Source organism: Triticum aestivum, chromosome 1B (genome assembly GCF_018294505.1).
Source record: "Triticum aestivum cultivar Chinese Spring chromosome 1B, IWGSC CS RefSeq v2.1, whole genome shotgun sequence".
In the NCBI taxonomy this organism is placed as follows: domain Eukaryota; kingdom Viridiplantae; phylum Streptophyta; class Magnoliopsida; order Poales; family Poaceae; genus Triticum; species Triticum aestivum.
Genome location: NC_057795.1, coordinates 26,366,660 through 26,384,900, shown reverse-complemented (window position 1 = coordinate 26,384,900; position 18,241 = coordinate 26,366,660). Strand labels below are relative to the sequence as shown.

The following is an 18,241-nucleotide window of genomic DNA, read 5'->3' as shown; positions in this document are numbered from 1 at the left end:
CGCATACATGAACGACCGCATAGGAGATATTCTATTATTTGAACGCACAAGTATAAAAGGCGCTTACATCATAAATATTGTTTTACATCATAAAAACGTTCATTCGAACATAACATTTTTTGAGCAATGCGACTCTATTACACGAGCACCACGCAGCACTTCGCCAAAATAGTGCTCGGCGGGTAACCGGTTATCGTCCGAACCCGGGTCGCAACAGCGGTGGCATCCATCTCTGTCCAATGTGTCTTCACACGGGCGAGTGCCATCCGCGCACCCTCTATGCAGGCCGACCGCTTCATCGCCTTGAGATGCGGCACCGCCCCAAGAAATTGCTGCAATAAGCCAAAGTAACTCTTCGGCTCGGGCCTATCCGGCCAGACATGGGTCACTATATCCGTCATAGCAAGCCCGGACAACCTATTTAGCTCAGCGCACTCGGCCAAACGGTCGGTCAGCGGAAGTGAACACTCCGGACTATGGAATTGAGACCAAAATAGCTCTTCCGTCTTGTGATCCTTCTGGCTTCAAAAATGCACGACGGCATCCGCCGCACTCGCTGCTAAGTCCATATAAGGGTTCTCTGGACCCCACAGTTGGCCCAGCTAAGCATACTTTGGATCCGTAAACCTTCGGCGCAGCAGAAAAGGCTTGCCAGCTACAATATCTCCGGCCTGGCGCAGCTCTTCCTTTATAGCCCGCATTGCAGAGCGGGCATCCTTGGCTTCGGCGGTGGCCTTTCCCAGGTCTTCTTGCCCCGCTAGGCGCTCCTTCCCAAGAGCCTCATTGCGATTGGTAGCATCTTTTAACTTCACGGCCATTTCGGCCATCTCTTCCCTGCTCCGGCAGTGTGCGACCCTTTCGGCCACTAACTCCTCGGCCGCCCTCGAGGCCGCCGCATTACTCCTTCTGGCCTGCTCCTTGGCTTGAGCAAGTTCGGTCCGAAGGCTCTCCACAGCAGCGACACTATCTGCATTTCACGCACATGTTGTAAGGAGCTGGCTTCGGCTCCCTCATCAAGTGACCGCACATTAACACTTACCTTGCGACTCATCAAGTCGCCCATTGAACAGCTGATGTCCGCATCCGCAACAGCAAGTTGTCGCTTTAGTTCAGCAACTCCATCAGTCCGGCTGGCCCCCGGACGACCCGCCACCTGCATCGGCATGGCGGAAATTTAATCCTGCGATTTTGATCCTCGGCACGCTGTCGATTTCGACAACCTACCGAGTCTCAGGGGCTACTATCTATACAGGGCGCATTCTATATGCAAAACTGTTAAAAGGTGCATCATTTTTACGTACCTCAAACCCCGCCAGCAAACTCCTGACGGCATTATGCAACCCGCCTTCGGCGGACGAAATCCTTTCAATCACCATGCTCATCAATGCGTGGTGATCTTCTGATATAGACGCCTTCTCAAGCAGATCCTTCAGCCATACACCAGTTGGCGCCGAACTATCCGGCTTTGCCAAACCAGGGGGCTCCCTCCGTGACGACACTTCAGGCTCATCCGCCCTATCCGACGGCGCCCCGGACGGAGGCGTCTCGCTCTCCATCATCTCCGGACGAAGGTCCCCCGAAGACGAGCTCATTTGCGAAGGACGGAGATCCGAACTACAAGGTAAAAACTTTAGTTATCCTCAGAAGTACAAATAGGGATGTCCCTTATTATAAAACTCCTTTCTTTCTACTTACGGCTCGTTGGAGGGCTGATTCTTTAAGGGAGATTGTGCGGCCGGGGCCTCCCCGGATGCAGGGCCCTCTGGCGAAGATTTCTTCCCCCGTTTAGGGGCTTTTGCCCCCGGGTCCTCAGAGGCAGTCCTCTTCTCCCCTTAGAGGGAGGGATTCTCGATCCCCCCTATTTCAAGAGCCTCCTTAGGCGAGGCAGTAGCTTTCCTGCTTTCCCCTTCGCCTTCCTCTGTAGGCGCAACCTCAAGCATCCGGACCAGCACGGAATCCGGCGCGGTCTCAGGGAGGGGGGACAGACACCATATCAATTTTGCTTCCGCTATCCACTCCTGTTTAGAAGGAAGTTGGTCATAAGGCGAATCATCGAAAGGCAAACAAACGGTATGTCCGGACTTGGAACTACTTACTTGAGTATCCAGGCGATTGCAGCTTAGGCCAGCATCCTCGGTCAATTCCTGACGTGCCTCTTGCGATCCGAAGAATAATTTGTACATCTCCAGGGGTGTCATACCCATGAAGTGTTGAAGAATCCATGGGCCCTCCAGATTGAACTCCCACAGCCGGAGAGGGCGACGTTTGCAGGGCAGGAGACGCCTAATCAGCATAACCTGCATTACCACCACCATATCGACCTCCCTTGTTTGGAGATCTCGAATCCGGCCCTGCAGTAGGGGCACGTCCTTTGACGGCCCCCAGTTGAGCCCTTGGTTGACCCACGACATCAACCGTCGTGGAGGTCCCGGGCGGAATAAGGGCGGCAGCTTTTGTCTGCGGCCCCTCGGAACGGTAATATAGAACCACTCTTGCTGCCACGGGCCAAGCTCCTCTTGGAAGGAGCCAGCGGGCCACGGGGCATCGGCCCTCCTACTTATGGCCACCCCGCCGCACTCCGCTTGACGCCTCCCGATCATCTTCGGAGCCACCTTGAAGGTCTTCAGCCACAGGCAGAAGTGAGGGGTGACACGGAGGAAGGCTTCGCAAACGACAATAAATGCGGAAATATGGAGGATGGACTCCGGAGCCAAATCGTGGAATTCCAACCCATAGTAAAGCATGAGCCCTCTCACAAAAGGATCCATCGGGAAGCCTAAACCCCGACGGAGGTGGGATACAAAAACGACATACTCGCCGGGCTCGGGAGTGGGGATGGCCTGCCCTTCGGCAGGCAACCTGTGCGAAATCTCATAAGCCAGGTACTTGGCCTCCCGCAGCTTTAGCACGTCCTCCTCCGTGACGGAGGAGGGCATCCACCGGCCCTGGAGGTCAGAACCGGACATTGTTGAAGGTCCAAAGCGCTCGAATCTGGAGCTCTAGGTGCTGGAACTTGGAGCCGGGAGAGGATTCGATGGAGGATTGAAGAAAAGAAATGAGCCTTGGTCCCGTTATAAAGAGGGAGAATACCGAGAGCCGTCTCTGTGACCGTTTGGGACTCGCCTTCGATAGAGGGGGCGTGGCGACGGGCGCGGTTGGGTTACCCACGTCCGTATTGATGAGAATCCCGGATTAAGGGGGAACACGATCTCTGCTTCGACAAGACGTGCCAAGGAAACCGCTTCGCTAAATGCGCTGAGGTGGTAGAGTAAAAAACGATTCAAGTAATGGCTTGGTAGTGGCGTGACGTCACGCCGCAAAAAACGTCAGCAGATTGAACTTGTGTATATATTATTCTCTCTACGGTGAAATGTGGAATTTATTTTGCAGAGCCGGACACTATCCTGGTGTTCACAATCTTCTATCATTCGGAGGAGGAACCCGCCTTGCAATGCCAAGCAATATACACGCCGGACTTATCGTCATTGAAGCCTGGTTCAGGGGCTACTGAGGGAGTCCTGGAGTAGGGGGTCTCCGGATAGCCGGACTACCATCATCAGCCGAACTATCATCGGCCGGACTATCATCATCGACCGGACTCCAAGACTATGAAGATACAAGATTGAAGACTTCGTCCCGTGTCCGGATGGGACTTTCCTTGGCGTGGAAGGCAAGCTTGGCGATACGGATACGTAGATCTCGTACCATTGTAACCGACTCTATGTAACCCTAGCCCTCTCCGGTGTCTATATAAACCGGATGGCTCTAGTCCATAGGACACAACAACAACCATTACAATCATACCATAGGCTAGCTTCTAGGGTTTAGCCTCCTTGATCTCGTGGTAGATCCACTCTTGTAAACATCCACAATATCAATATCAATCAAGCAGGACGTAGGGTTTTACCTCCATCAAGAGGGCCCGAACCTGGGCAAAACATCGTGTCCCTCGTCTCCTGTAACCATCCGCCTAGACGCACAGTTCGGGACCCCCTACCCGAGATCCGCCGGTTTTGACACCGACAGTTAGTATTCACACGTTTTAAATGACGCTTGAAGCGATAAACCCAAGAATCATAATCTTCATTTTTCACATATTTAGGAGGAGGACCGGCATGATTCAAATGAGTAGAGGGGATCGGTCCTCTATACACCGGGGGTTCCACATGGGCATATATGTCGGTGCCATTTCTACCACTAGTAGACGGACTCTTTTCACTATTAGCTTCCCCCTTGTCGGGGTTAGCATCCGTCACCTTGTTAATGGGATCACCCACTTTCATTGACGAGGTAGATAGTTTGAGTCCCTCTAGGAATTTAGAAAACATGCTTCTAACCTTGGCCGTCATGGAGGTTTTCAATGTGTCTAAAGCCACATTGAATTCCTCATGAGAGACCGAGGTTGCCCCTTCGGCCGAAGACGAGACGGGATTCACACCGGAGTGCTCCTCCGCACCGTCGTTGGTGTCAACCATACTCTTCGAATGGCAAAGTCCTTAATAAAGAGACGAGGCTCTGATACCAATTGAAAGGATCGATATGGTTGACTAGAGGGGGGGGGGGTGAATAGGCAACTAACATTTTTTAAACTTTTCTTTAACAAATTAAAACTTGCAATGAAATAGGTTGTCTAGATGTGCAACTACGTGGACAACCTATATGATGCAAAGACAATAAGCACACAAGAAAGCAATGGATATAACTAAAGTAAGCTTGCAAAAGTAAAGTGACAAGATAACCAAGAGTGGAGCCGGTGGAGATGAGGATGTGTTACCGAAGTTCCTTCCTTTTAAGGGGAAGTACGTCTCCGTTAGAGCGGTGTGGAGGCACAATGCTCCCCAAGAAGCCACTAGGGCCACCGTAATCTCCTCACGCCCTCACACAATGCGAGATGCCGTGATTCCACTATTGGAGCCCTTGAAGGCGGCAACCGGACCTTTACAAACAAGATTGGGGCAATCTCCACAACACTTGGAGGCTCCCAACAACACCACGAAGCTTCACCACAATGGATTATGGCTTCGAGGTGACCTCAACCGTCTAGGGTGCTCAACACCCAAGAGTAACAAGATCCGCTAGAGATAAGTGGGGGGGGGATCAAATTTCTCTTGGTGGAAGTGTAGATCCGGGCCTTCTCAACCAATCCCGAGCAAATCAACAAGTTTGATTGGCTAGGGAGAGGGATCGGGCGAAAATGGAGCTTGGAGCAACAATGGAGCTTTGGGGGAAAGAGGTAAGTCAACTTTGGGGAAGAAGACCCCTTTATATAGTGGGAAGAACAATCCAACCGTTATCCCACTCACCAGCCCCGCACAGAGCGGTACTACCACTGGGGAAGGGCGGTACTACCCCTCCGGGCGGTACTACCGCTCAACCCAGCGGTTCAGCCACGCTGCCTGGGGCCCTGACCCCAGGGCGGTACTACCGTGAGGGAAGAGTGGTACTACCGCTCCGGGCGGTACTACCGCTTCGACCCAGCGGTACTGCCGCGCTGCCCAGGGCCCTGACACCAGGGTGGTACTACCACTAGGGAAGGGCGGTACTACCGCCCCTACTACCTCCCTTAGTGCCGCAAAACCCGACACAAAAAATTCATTCGAGAATCGAGGCGGAAGTAGCCCAGACGCACAGCGGTACTACGGCTGAAACACCCAAGCGGTACTACCGCTCTGGGAGCGATACTACCGCTCTGAGAGCGGTACTACCGCTGTGGAGTTTCCGCGGTACTACCGCTGTGGACGCGGTACTACCGCTAGGGCAGAGCAGAGCATAGTAAGGGGAAAACAGCAGCTCCAGAGATGCGGAAGGAAGGACGACGGGTGTGATAATGATGTGTACGTGTGATTCCACCCAAGTCTTACCAAAACAGATCCCCTCTTGATAGTACGGTGATTCCTACGAAACTAGTCCACCAACAACAAAACGAAGGAGCTACACCGTCTTGAATTACAACACCGAGGGGAGGAAATCGTCTCGTGCCAATGGATGAATCTCTGAAAGAACTAACGCACATGATTATTCCGCACAAGCATTGTCATCAGTCACCAAAACATATTGGGAATAAATATGCCCTTACACCGGCCTTCTTGCCATGCTCTACAAGCCACTTGCTACAGTTCCTCTTCCAGTGACCAGTCTCCTTGCAGTGAAAGCAAACAGTCTTCGAGTCCGGTCTAGACTTTGGCGCAGCGGCGGAGGTTACCGTCTCCGTGCCCTTTGCCTTAGCCTTTTTCTTGGACCAACTCTTCTTGAACTTAGCCGATTTCTGCACCATCAACACTTGATGCGTGCCTTTCTTAATATCCTGCTCTGCCACTTTGAGCATCCCATGCAATTTAGTGAGCTTCTTATCCATGCCATGCATATGATAGTTCGAGATGAACGTCCCATAGCTGGGCGGAAGAGAACCCAGAACAACATCAGTAGCCAGCTCATCTAAGAGCGGGAAGCCCAAACGATCCAAAGCTTGCACATATCCGATCATCTTGATCACATGTGGGCTCAGTGGATCACCTTCCTTCAGCTTGCAATCCATCAAGGATCGCCAGACGTTGAACCTTTCGGTCCTAGCCTGTGTCTGAAACATGCCCTTGAGACTCTCGATCATATCGTAAGCCTCAACATTTTCGAAATGCTGTAGCAAATCGGGCTCCATACAAGCCAGCATCAGACAACTGATCTCTGTTGATTCATCAACGAGTTTCTGGTAGGCATTCTTAGTTGTGGCATTAGCATTATCGGCAGGTTCCTCTGGAAGTGGATCCTCTAGAACATGTTCCTTTTTATCATGCTTGAGAACAATTCCCAGATTTCTATACCAAGTGGTAAAGTTTGTTCCATTCAGTTTATCCTTTTCCAGAATTGATTTCAATGCAAAGTTGGGTTGAGCAGGTGGTGCCATTGATCTACAACAGAAAATATGCAATCACTAAGCAATGTCTTTATGTAGAGTAATTCGCCTAAACAGAAATACTCCCACTGAAGCCAGCATCCCTCCGCAAACTCTGTGTGATTCAGGATCCGACTAGTGCACGCGACTAGTGAGCTTTAGCATCACTGCTAGCCAACATACCTATCCGATAAGCAACTCCTTGCTAATCGTATCTCTATACGACTCCTGTCGGTCGGGAAGGTATCTCATACCCCGGCTCCCAACCTTCTTTGCCACAAGGCCCAAAACCATTTTGATAGCTTTGTCAAGTTAACCTGATGCAGTGCATGTCCATGTCCGACACGAACCCTTCAGTTCAAGGACATCCAGCAGCACCCCAGTTTTATGAGCCCACTACTAAACGTACTTGACGTGCGAAGGTGCAACATCGGGGATGGCAATTCGCTTGATATTCATGAGGGATCATTCTAACATGCATAGAATCAAAGAAGCATAACAATCACATATAGACATATATTGTGAAATAGTATGACTCCTTCATGGACGTTCTTCCAGGTCGGCTCCAACTCCGATGACCATCTATGAACCCCATCTTGTTTGTCACGCCAGGATGCCAAGCCACCAACTTGATCTCTATTATCCAACTACTACAACTAGTAATGAATTATACATAGAGTCACAAGTCGACACGCAGGTCGTTATACAATATAATGACAGCACTTTGGCTCCTGCCGGCTGACAAACATGACACGCAGGCCACGTATAAATTACACACATGCATCACATACACATGAGCCATACTATTCACATCAAACCTGCAAACAAAGTTGTGCATAGAATCACATTCTACCGGTTTGTGTGTCGAGTACAAAATACACGGCGCTACGCACACGGCGGTCCCGCTAGCCGATTAGCGGGCGGTCCCACTAGCCGATTCGGATTTACGTTTCACTGCTAACCTCGACGGCGGATGACCGACCGGTAGGGGTAGATCGTGTCACGACCTCATCGATCCCGATTGACAGAAAACATAGCCTCAACGATCCCCATGTGTAGTTGATCACATCAACCGTGCACATAGCCGATCTTATAAACAACAACAGATCTCATCTGCCGCCTCCACATATCTAATATGCATACGATCTGAATCCAAATCCAATAGCAGAGGCACTGATACCACTGTTGGGTTCTACGGTAGGGTGCGTCAACTGCAAATTAAAATTTCCTACGCGCAGAACAACCAAGAACATGCTACGGGAGATGAATCACAGTTCGTTACCACTAGACGCGCAATGCCATGCAGCGGAAGCAGAGTTGGGGCAGCGCGTCCGTGTGGATCGTCTCCTCCTTGTCCGATCTCCCTTGAACAGCTAGTCGTCCGATCACACGTACAAGTTCGCCGGAGCGCGGCAAGTGCACCGCCTCTAACAGTATCCGTGCGTGCAGGAGGAACACCGTGCGGCAAGTGGAGGTGGCTATTCGCAACACATGCAAACCCTAGTCGCAGCGCCGAAGCGATCAACCAAATAAGTGCATTGCACCTCCACCTTATATAGGCGTCCGTCGCGGGCTCAACACTTGGGCCTCGCACGGACCCTAAAGCCCACAAGTCTACTCGGTCACGTTCCTAGTCCAGTTCGGATCACATCCGACCAGTGTCCTACGAACCGACCTCGTAGGTTCCTTCCCTTAAGCGCGCGACCCCTTAGGTTCAAGTCGGCTTGGTCAAAGTTCAGATCACCTCCGACCTGCACGGTTGGTAGCGGCCTCTAGCAAGGCGTGCCGACCACTAAGCAGACTATGAAGCTGGTTAGGCGAACATGTACAACGTGTCACACTTCTGTTCCCTTTGCCTCACGATATATGTTGTCGGGCTCAAGGCGAGACTTTCATCCTTGTGCTAGCCCGACCTCTTTCTCGTTCCAGTGATCCCGACCACTACCCGGATTATCTCATAATCCTTGTCGCATGGCCATGCTTATCCTGATCCGATCACACGAGGGGACCAGAGTATATCTCTCCTGATCGAAGGGGCAAATCCCATCTTGCTCGACCATGTCTCGCAGCATGGGACTGGACATACCCGAAACCTACCTTTGTAACTACCCAGTCACAGAGTAGCATTTGGTTGGCCCAAAGCAAGTCTGTCACCATCTCAAGTACATGGGTCAGCTCAGGTCTTAGGACATAGAACGTATGTTGTACTAGAGACTCACATATGACATATCGATGCGTCTCATAGTTGGGTCTGTCCGACTTAGACCTTATCTCGACTCGGATCCGACTACGTCGAATCCGACCAGATCTTTCCAAGTCCATATTATCCGGTTAGCATCCAATGCTCCATGGCTAGTGAGACCGAGCCATCGACCATGTCATATGCTAGTCTAGTCGGCTGCGCGTCCACACAACCCTTTCGACTAGGGACCTTTTAGGACACTCATCATACAATGCATAGTCCCACAAACAAGTCAAGTACTTGCTGATACACATCATTGATAATGTCCAAGGACTATCTTTATTCATAAACACATAGGAAATATCATCATACATGATTGCCTCTAGGGCATATCTCCAACATTTACCTCCACCGTGAGGGGCCGAACCTGGGTAAAACCTTGCATCTCTCGTCGCACTCAACCCCTCTCAAGCTACCACATGGATGCATTGGCCCCATGACTAAGTCCTCACACTAGGACATCTGAAGTGACAAATCCACGACACTGGAGGTTATAGTCATGTAACTGATGAGTTATGCATGCGTGCGCAACTTCCACTTTATTCTCCTAGTGATTAAGCTTGAGAAAGGAGAAGTAACCTTCTTAGACTGCAGACGAAAAGATACCGAGGACTATGCGGACATGACTAGAATGCTCTAGAAGTAAGTTCAATCGATCATTATCGCACCGTATCGGCAACTTTGTTCATTTCTTGATATCAAGTAATTATTTTCTTGTTTGGCAGAGTTTAGAAAAAGTTCACCGTAATTTCTCTGGGACTGCCAACCGAGCTGACATTTAAACAACCGAAAGTAAGTACTATAGCTAGTTCCGCGCATCTACCATTGATTGTAGCTAGTTTTGTCAATACCATTTTGCATGCTTGCTTATCAGTTTGATTGACCTCTATTTCTCGTAAAGTGCTTGTGGCAGGAACAAGGAAATAATTTCTGTGGATACTACGTTTGCGAGTTTATCTACAACGAGACGACCAAGAATAAGCGGGGCTACACTGAAAAACAATATCAAGTGCGTAAGAAAAAATATTCACAATTGTATTTTATTACCATCATTTGTGTTGAGTTTCATTCATACACATGTATTGACCCTCTTCTTCGATTTAGATCTGGCAGCTGCGGGATGAGCTCCTACCACATGATCGCATGAAAGCTATTCAAGAGGAATTGGCGGGATTCTTTCTTGACCACGTCATCATGAAAGCCGGAGAATACCATGTGGTACTTGACTTCAGACTTTAAGGATTGTAATAGATCTTATATTGTATATATGTAGCTAGTAGCATCGGATAGATATACAAAAACTTGTTGTTCGACCAATCTCTCGGAGAAGGAGAGGTCGATCACTTCTCTTTGTATATGTTCATGACGATCTTCTGTACTTAATGGTTTCCTTCATTTTCTTACTAGCTAGCGTGTCGAGTCATCTATACGTATAGTACGTAGCGTCGACCAAGCGCAGAGATAAGAGAGGTCACTTCTCTCTATTAGCTAGCTAACACAATATATGAAACCCCTAATTAAATTAACCCTCCAAACCCCCCAAACCCTCCCCCCCCCCCATTAAAAATAACAATAACCCCAGCCCCTGAACTGCTGACAAGTGGATGCTTTTTGGTGCCAGTTGGTGTTACCAACCGGGACTAAAGGCCCTCTTGCCTGGGCAAGCCGCAGCGGCCTCGTGGAGCCCCGTCTGTCCCGGTTCGCGAGCGAACCGGGACTAAAGGTCATGGACTTTAGTACCGATCCTTTAGTCTCGGTTCCAGAACCGGGACAAATGGGCATCTGGAACCGGGACAGATGGGCCTTTTTCTACCAGTGTGTGTTTGTGTGTCTACAGGTTGGATCCTTCCGATCTACGCTTCTCTTCATCGGCGGCGGTTGTTGTTCTACCCCGTTGGTCCTATGGGGTCTTAGCACCACGACTTCCTGACGGTCAAGTACAACAAGGTTTGTCCGGCTCCGATGACAGAGGGGTGAAGTAGGCGGCGCGCCTTCGGCTCACTCCAGTGCTAGTAGTCATCGCTAGGCGGTCTATAGACATATATGTAGTTTTACTTTTGCTTACCTTGTCCCCGTCCGTGTGGTGTTTCTAGCATCGTCGGAGGGCGAGGTTTGTCTCTAGCAGATCTCACGGGATTTGGTCGGGGTTTGTATTCGATGAATCCACGTGGATCCTGTCTTCGTTCGTCTGTGTTTGTGTGTCTACAGGTTGGATCCTTCTGATCTACGCTTCTCTTCATCGGCGCGGTGGTTGTTGTTCTACCGCGCTGGTCCTATCGGGTCTTAGCACCACGACTTCCTGACGGTCAAGTATAACAAGGTTTGCCCGACTTCGATGAGGGAGGGATGAAGAAGGCGGCATGCCTTCGGCTCACTCTAGTGCTGGTAGTCGTTGCTAGGTGTGGTCTATAGACATATATGTAGTTTTACTTTTGCTTACCTTGTCCCCGTCCGTGTGGTGTTTCTAGCATCGTCGGAGGGCGAGGTTTGTCTCTAGCAGATCTCACGGAATTCGGTCGGGGTTTGTATTCGATGAATCCACGTGGATTCTGTCTTCGTTCGTCTGTGTTTGCGTGTCTACAGGTTGGATCCTTCTGATCTACGCTTCTCTTCATCGGCGCGGCGGTTGTTGTTCTACCGCGCTGGTCCTATCGGGTCTTAGCACCACGACTTCCTAACGGTCAAGTATAACAAGGTTTGCCCGACTTCGATGAGGCAGGGGTGAAGAAGGCGGCACACCTTCGGCTCACTCTAGTGCTAGTAGTCGTCGCTAGGTGTGGTCTATAGACATAGATGTAGTTTTACTTCTGCTTACCTAGTCCCCGTCCCTGTGGTGTTTCTAACATCGTCGGAGGGAGTGTTGAGGTTTATCTCCAGCGGATCTCGTAGGTTTCGGTCAGCGTTTGTCTTCGGTGGATGCTGTCTTCGTTCATCTACGTTCGTGTGTCTACAGGTTGGATCCTTTCGATCTGCGCTTCTCTTCATCGTCGATGCTTGTTGTTCTAGTTCGCTGGTCCTATGGGGTCTTAGTACCACATGACTTCCGGACAGTCTACCACAACAAGATTTGTCCGGCTCCGATGAGGGAGGGGTGAAGAAGGCGGCATGCCTTCGGCTCGCTCACTCCAGTGCTAGTAGTCGTTGCTAGGTGTGGTCTATAGACATAGATGTAGTTTTACTTCTGCTTACCTAGTCCCCGTCCCTGTGGTGTTTCTAACATCGTCGGAGGGAGTGTTGAGGTTTATCTCCAGCGGATCTCGTAGGTTTCGGTCAGCGTTTGTCTTCGGTGGATGCTGTCTTCGTTCATCTACGTTCGTGTGTCTACAGGTTGGATCCTTTCGATCTGCGCTTCTCTTCATCGTCGATGCTTGTTGTTCTAGTTCGCTGGTCCTATGGGGTCTTAGTACCACATGACTTCCGGACAGTCTACCACAACAAGATTTGTCCGGCTCCGATGAGGGAGGGGTGAAGAAGGCGGCATGCCTTCGGCTCGCTCACTCCAGTGCTAGTAGTCGTCGCTAGATGGTCTATGGACATACATGTATTTTATCTTCTGTTTACTTCTGGTGTTCTTTGTACTACTATCTTGACAGTTTATGAATATATCGAAAGTTATAAAAAACAGTCGAAAGAGGAAAAGAAAAACAGTCGAATGAAACGTTAGCGCCTAAAAAATGAAGAAAAACTTTAATAGCGAGCGGAATATGGGCCGTAGAGTGAGTAGAGTGAGAGCGATTAAGACAAGGAAGTAGCGAGTGGGCAGCAAGTCGGCCCAACCCAGGAGCCATCCCGCCCCTGCACGTGGCGCCCATCCCGCGGACGCGCGCGCGGCCACCCACCGGATGGCCGCCGTACCCGCCGCCCCGGCCGGATAAAGCCGTCGCCCCGACGCCCTAGGGTTTCCGCCCTCGCCCCCACCCCTAGCCGCCCGCCTCCGACCTCCCTCCCCCCCCCTCCCCGCTCCACCGCCGCCGTCGGCCCTCGTCCGCGCCGCCACCCACCTTCCCGATCCCCGCCGGCATGCCCTCGACCTCCGTCTTCCTCCCCTGAGCCCCCACGCCGGAGAAATCGCCTCCTGTCGCCCCCTTGGCCTCGGCCTTCCCCACCGCCGGCGATTCGTCGCCGGCGCTGCACCCCGGCTGCTCCCCTCGCCTTCCTCAACAACTCCGCGTCGGCGTCCCGAAGCTGCTTCCCCCGTCTTCCTTAATTCGTTCGGCTTCGGCTTCGTGTGTTCCCCATCCTATGTCGGCCGTGTCGTCGCGGACTGGTCGCGCCCCGCCGGCGGCGCCGATGGCGACGGCTGACCTGGAGGCCGCCATCGCGGCGCTCCCCGTCAGGAAGCAGCGCCTGCGGGAGACCTTCGACCGCCTCGTCGCCTGCGCGCCGCCCCATTACCATCTCCCCTTCACCTGGGACGACATCGACGCCCATGTCTCCTCCCTCCACGCCTCCCTCGCCCTCCGCTTCCGCCAGATGCAGCAGCAGCAGCAGCAGCCACACTCCGGCGTCCCCGTGTCCGCACCCGCGGCCCCCGACGACGAGCAGCCCCACCCCGGCGTCCCCGTGTCCCCCACCGCAACCCCCATCGGCGAGCAGCCCGACCCTTGCGTCCTCGTGTCCGCAACCCACGGCGAGTCCATCCAGGAGGACGAGGAGATGGTTAGGGAGGAGGAAGACGCCTCTCCTGCTCAAGAGGATGATAGAGTGGAGGACGCAGGCATGGGCTTTGCGGGGGCGCCATGGCGCCAGGCCGGAGGAACTCGTGATCAAGAGTTTCCTGTTCCGGTGCGGGCTCACTACGCCCGGCACGCCGGCAGCCCTATACTTCGGCAGCCATACACGGCGTCCCCGCCTGATGTGCATAGCCAGCTGAATCTTCCCATGCTCCAGCGACAACAACCATTCATGCCGTACCAGCAGCAGGAGTTTCCTGCCATGGCGGTGGTGGCCATGAATAACTACAATATTCCTCCCATGGTCCACCAGCCGTACTACAATATTCCTCCGGTGGTCCAGCAGCCGTACTACAATATTCCTCCCATGGTGCAGCAGCCGTACTTCAGGCAAGAATTCTCCCCTGATTTCAGGCGAGAATTCTCCCCTGATTTCAGGCAAGAATTCCTCCCTGATGTGACGAGGCAGCCCCTGATGGTGCAGCGGCCGTACTCGCCGTACTTCAGGCGAGAATTCTCCCCTGATTTCAGGCGAGAATTCCTCCCTGATGTGACGAGGCAGCCCCCGACGGGCATTGACCATGTGCTCCAGGAGCAGCAGTACATGGCCATGGCGCACCATCAGCCATACTTCCCACAGCAGCAGTACATGGCGCGCCACCAGCCCCACTTCCCTGCTGCACAGGCTGCTAGTGCTCATGGTCAGGGATCAAACGCTGCTAAGCGTCGACCGCTGAACAGGAGTATCGATACGGACAACATCAATGTGCGTATTAGCGAGCCAAGTAAGAAGAGCAGGACTATCCGCGAGCACGAGCCATATCAAAATAAGACCATATATGATTATTTCTGATGATAGACACCAGGAGCATTGGTATGGTTCCCAGAGACCCCCTTTGATTAAGAGAAGCCAAGTGAAGACCTTTACACCCTTTGATTAAGAGAAGCCAAGTGAAGACCTTTGCAGCCGGATGCGCAAACTAGTCCAAAGGCGCCACCCGCGTGGGCAACATTTGCAAGGCCTTATTACTGAGAAAGGAATCACAAAGACATGACACAACCTACATAATGCTGTTGTCTTGTGACGGTAGGCAGCGGCGATGGATCACTATGGAGCAATGCAAGCACCGACGGAGGAGTGATGCCGGTGACATGCTCTTTTGCTTGTGAGCCATGGAGGCACGCCGTGTGGGGAAGATGCCGGGGTATGTTTTTCGCGGTGTCACAGGGATGGTTGGGTGAGAGGGATGACCCAGTCGCATCTCATTCTAGCATACACATGCTGCGAATTGATGACTTTGTAGGCTGCCGGTCAATGTCTCACATCGCTCGATTGACGCCTAGCATCGGTCAAACATGAATCACATGCCTAGCCTTGAGAATAATGCTATCCTCTCCATAAGCATTATCATTATATGTTGACATATTTTTTTAGTTCAACACAACTAAATGGTGTCATTTTGTGACCATTTTCCTTTTGACATGTTTTTCATCATATTATTATTTTCACTATTAAAAAAGTAATTTTATATAATTGTAAACTGTCATCATAGATGATTCCCTGAGCTCATTAGAGTGAGGTAATAGGGTTGCAAAAAATTTCGTTGGCACTAAAAAAAACCATATGTTTTAAATGGCAAACATTCTGTAGAAGTTTGTCGACCATTTGTGGATAGAGGTTTAAATTGCACTACCCTTTCATGTATTGTTATTACAAAGGGTTGTTTCAACTGGGATCTACTCGAGTACTGCTTCATCAAAGGTGATTAGAGCGGTGATTGGGGATGTGACGAGTTTGCGAAGAGGGGATACGTTTGTGGAGAGAGAAAACTACCTTCATATGCACCATCCTGGGCCTATCTGATAGCATTATTCCCTTGCCGCAGTTTGACTGTGAGATACATCTCTGCTACCTGCTAGATCAGCCACTGATGTGTCATTCATCATCAATGTACAAATGTTCTTAGCGCACCGAGCAATGCATGCGGCTCACTCACCAGTCTCCAAAGCTGAGCTTCTTCCTCCATGGTTGAGGCAAATACATTATACGTCACACCCACAACTTTTACACTTATGTTTTATTTTATATACAATAATGCCTTGCCTAGAGATGAACAACTTGAAGACTCCGTAGTTGAATGCTTCTGATCCCCTTTGCTGCCGCAGATTTGTTTGCACCAGACTGGCTGAAATGTATGTGTGTCAAAATGTTATGTGACGTTGTGTTGGTAGATGCAGTATATTTTGGCTTGTGCTAAAATGTACAAATGTCTAGAGTTAATAGAAAAGGTACATTCCCCCGCAAAAAAAAAGATAAACAGAAGGTGTATTGACATCTTGGTCGAAGAGAAAATTTCAAGATGAATGTGGTAACCGAGGGTTTCACGCTGTTAAGACAGAAATTCCCATGTGTTATTGCTGAATTAGAGAGAGAAGGTTCATGCATAAAATAGTACAGGAGACATCTTTGCGTTTTACAGTTTCAAACATTCAAAGATAGGCATGGTGTTCGGATAATTTGTACTTTTGGCGAGTATCATATTTATTTGCAGCATTGCGAAGTTTTTAGCCTTCTTCTAAAAATAGAGACTCCCAAATCTAAAACAAACTCTCCTGGCCGTGTGAACAACACCTCTGCTTTCTGATGAAGTAGGGACAATGGTTCAGAGGTGCATGGGAGTGTGGGGCCTTTCCGATGGCGATGCCATGCTTGTAGATCAACCCGAGCGCGTTGTGTGGTGGAGATCCTCGATCAGCGGGGATCACCGATCAGAGGTGCAGGGGCGTTGTCCTCCCATCGCCATCACGCGGCCGGTGGCCTTCAGCAGGCATGGAGACAACGATGTCATAGATTTGGTACGTACGCAGCGAGGAAGCATCATGGACAAAGCCTTCATTCTTCGGTAGGTCATGCTAGCAACAACATGGATAGATGCTCCAATAGGAGATATGTTGCTGCCTACCGGCAACGTGAATGAAGGTGACGATCAGGCTTGCATATGCTTGGAATGAATTGAGCAAAAGAGAAGGAAAACTGATGGTGGCGGCATGAATTTGTTTTCTAGCTTGAGAGAGAAATCGATTTGTTTTCCATGGAGGAGGAAGAGAGAAAGTAGAGATTTCCATGCCGTAATTTTAGATTGATTTTTTTTTTTACTAGAAGAGGATGGGATGCTGGAGCAGAATTGTGGGCTTTATATCTTAAGGCTTCTTGGTTATAGCATTTGATTTCCTGTAGTCGTGGAAAGGATGGAGCTTTTAAGCAAAGAATCCAATTGATCTTGCGGCCTCTCTTGCCGTTGGACGGAAACATGATGTGCCGTGAACCCTCTGCTGGATGTCTCTTCTTGCACCGTTGCTCGCATCACCCGTCATTGTTGCCGGACAGGGAACGACAGACTCAATTCCTGACCAGATCAATGCTGCCCCCATACCCAGTTGTCATGGCCACTCTCCCATGGTAGATGATCACAATGCTCGCTGGACGCCGCTTCTTCTCACAACATCCCATGGCAAGATGTAAAAAGTAAGCTGTCAGCAGCATCGTTCAATTTCTAAAGCAATCTTGAATCTTCCTCTCCCTGAACAGTTGTTGTGTTGCTGTTGGTGTTTACACCTTTAGTGTGTTAGACGAAATTCCAAACCATGATGGTATATAAATAGGGCACCACAACCGTCCTATCCACTTTGCATACATAGCTATGTACAGTTCACATTGTTGTTAATAATGTTTCTCCTTTTGTTTATAATTTAATATATAACAGTAGGAGCCTCTCCTGCTGTTTTTACTGGTCCAAAAAATGTTTCTCTTTTAAAATTAAGCTTGGTCACTCATGCAACCAGTAGTAGTAACCAGATTGCTTATTAGAAAGGACATCATAGTCCTTAGTGATTCTTCTGGTAGTTTGGTCAGCTAGAAATAACGTCCTGGCTATAGGTGCGTACATATGCATGTTTCCGAGTTGCACACACTAACATGGAAAGATAATACTCACCCTCTCGATCTGCGGAAAAGATGACACAATAAAATGGTGGATGGGATGCGTCGAGAATTAATTCATGATGTATGTAGTGATGGAAAATCTACAATGCTTCCCTTTTTATGTGTCCCACCTTAATTAGCATATCTATGTACTGTCTCTCGCATGAATCAATGATAAAAAAAGTTCTTAGTTTCATGACAACTTCAATTCATTTACTGTCCCTAGGTCAGCCCACTACTCGGTGCATTCAGCAATATACAGTTCACTTCATAATCAAGCATGTCACTCCTATTTAATTTAAGCTTGGTCTTTATGTATGCAACTGGTACCATGCTATTTACTTAGAGAGGGAAACTTAGTCTTTTTGTAATTAATGTGGTAGTCAAGTCCATCGAATACCATATTTTACAAATGCACACATAATGTTTAAGGTGTGTATATACAAAGATGGCAA

At 50.0% G+C, this 18,241-nt stretch overlaps 1 protein-coding gene across 1 annotated transcript; it reads left to right on the top strand.

Annotated features, from left to right (window-relative positions):
• The first annotated feature begins 13,116 nt into the window (after positions 1–13,116).
• Positions 13,117–15,300, top strand: LOC123085329 (uncharacterized). Its single transcript, XM_044506958.1, has one exon. It carries the CDS (start codon positions 13,374–13,376, stop codon positions 14,655–14,657), a length of 1,284 nt encoding a protein of 427 aa, XP_044362893.1. The 5' UTR covers positions 13,117–13,373; the 3' UTR covers positions 14,658–15,300.
• Positions 15,301–18,241: the final 2,941 nt, after the last annotated feature.

What these genes read in the sequence shown, in the direction of transcription:
- LOC123085329 (XM_044506958.1), top strand. Translation starts at nt 13,374, where the DNA reads ATGTCGGCCGTGTCGTCGCGGACTGGTCGCGCCCCGCCGGCGGCGCCG.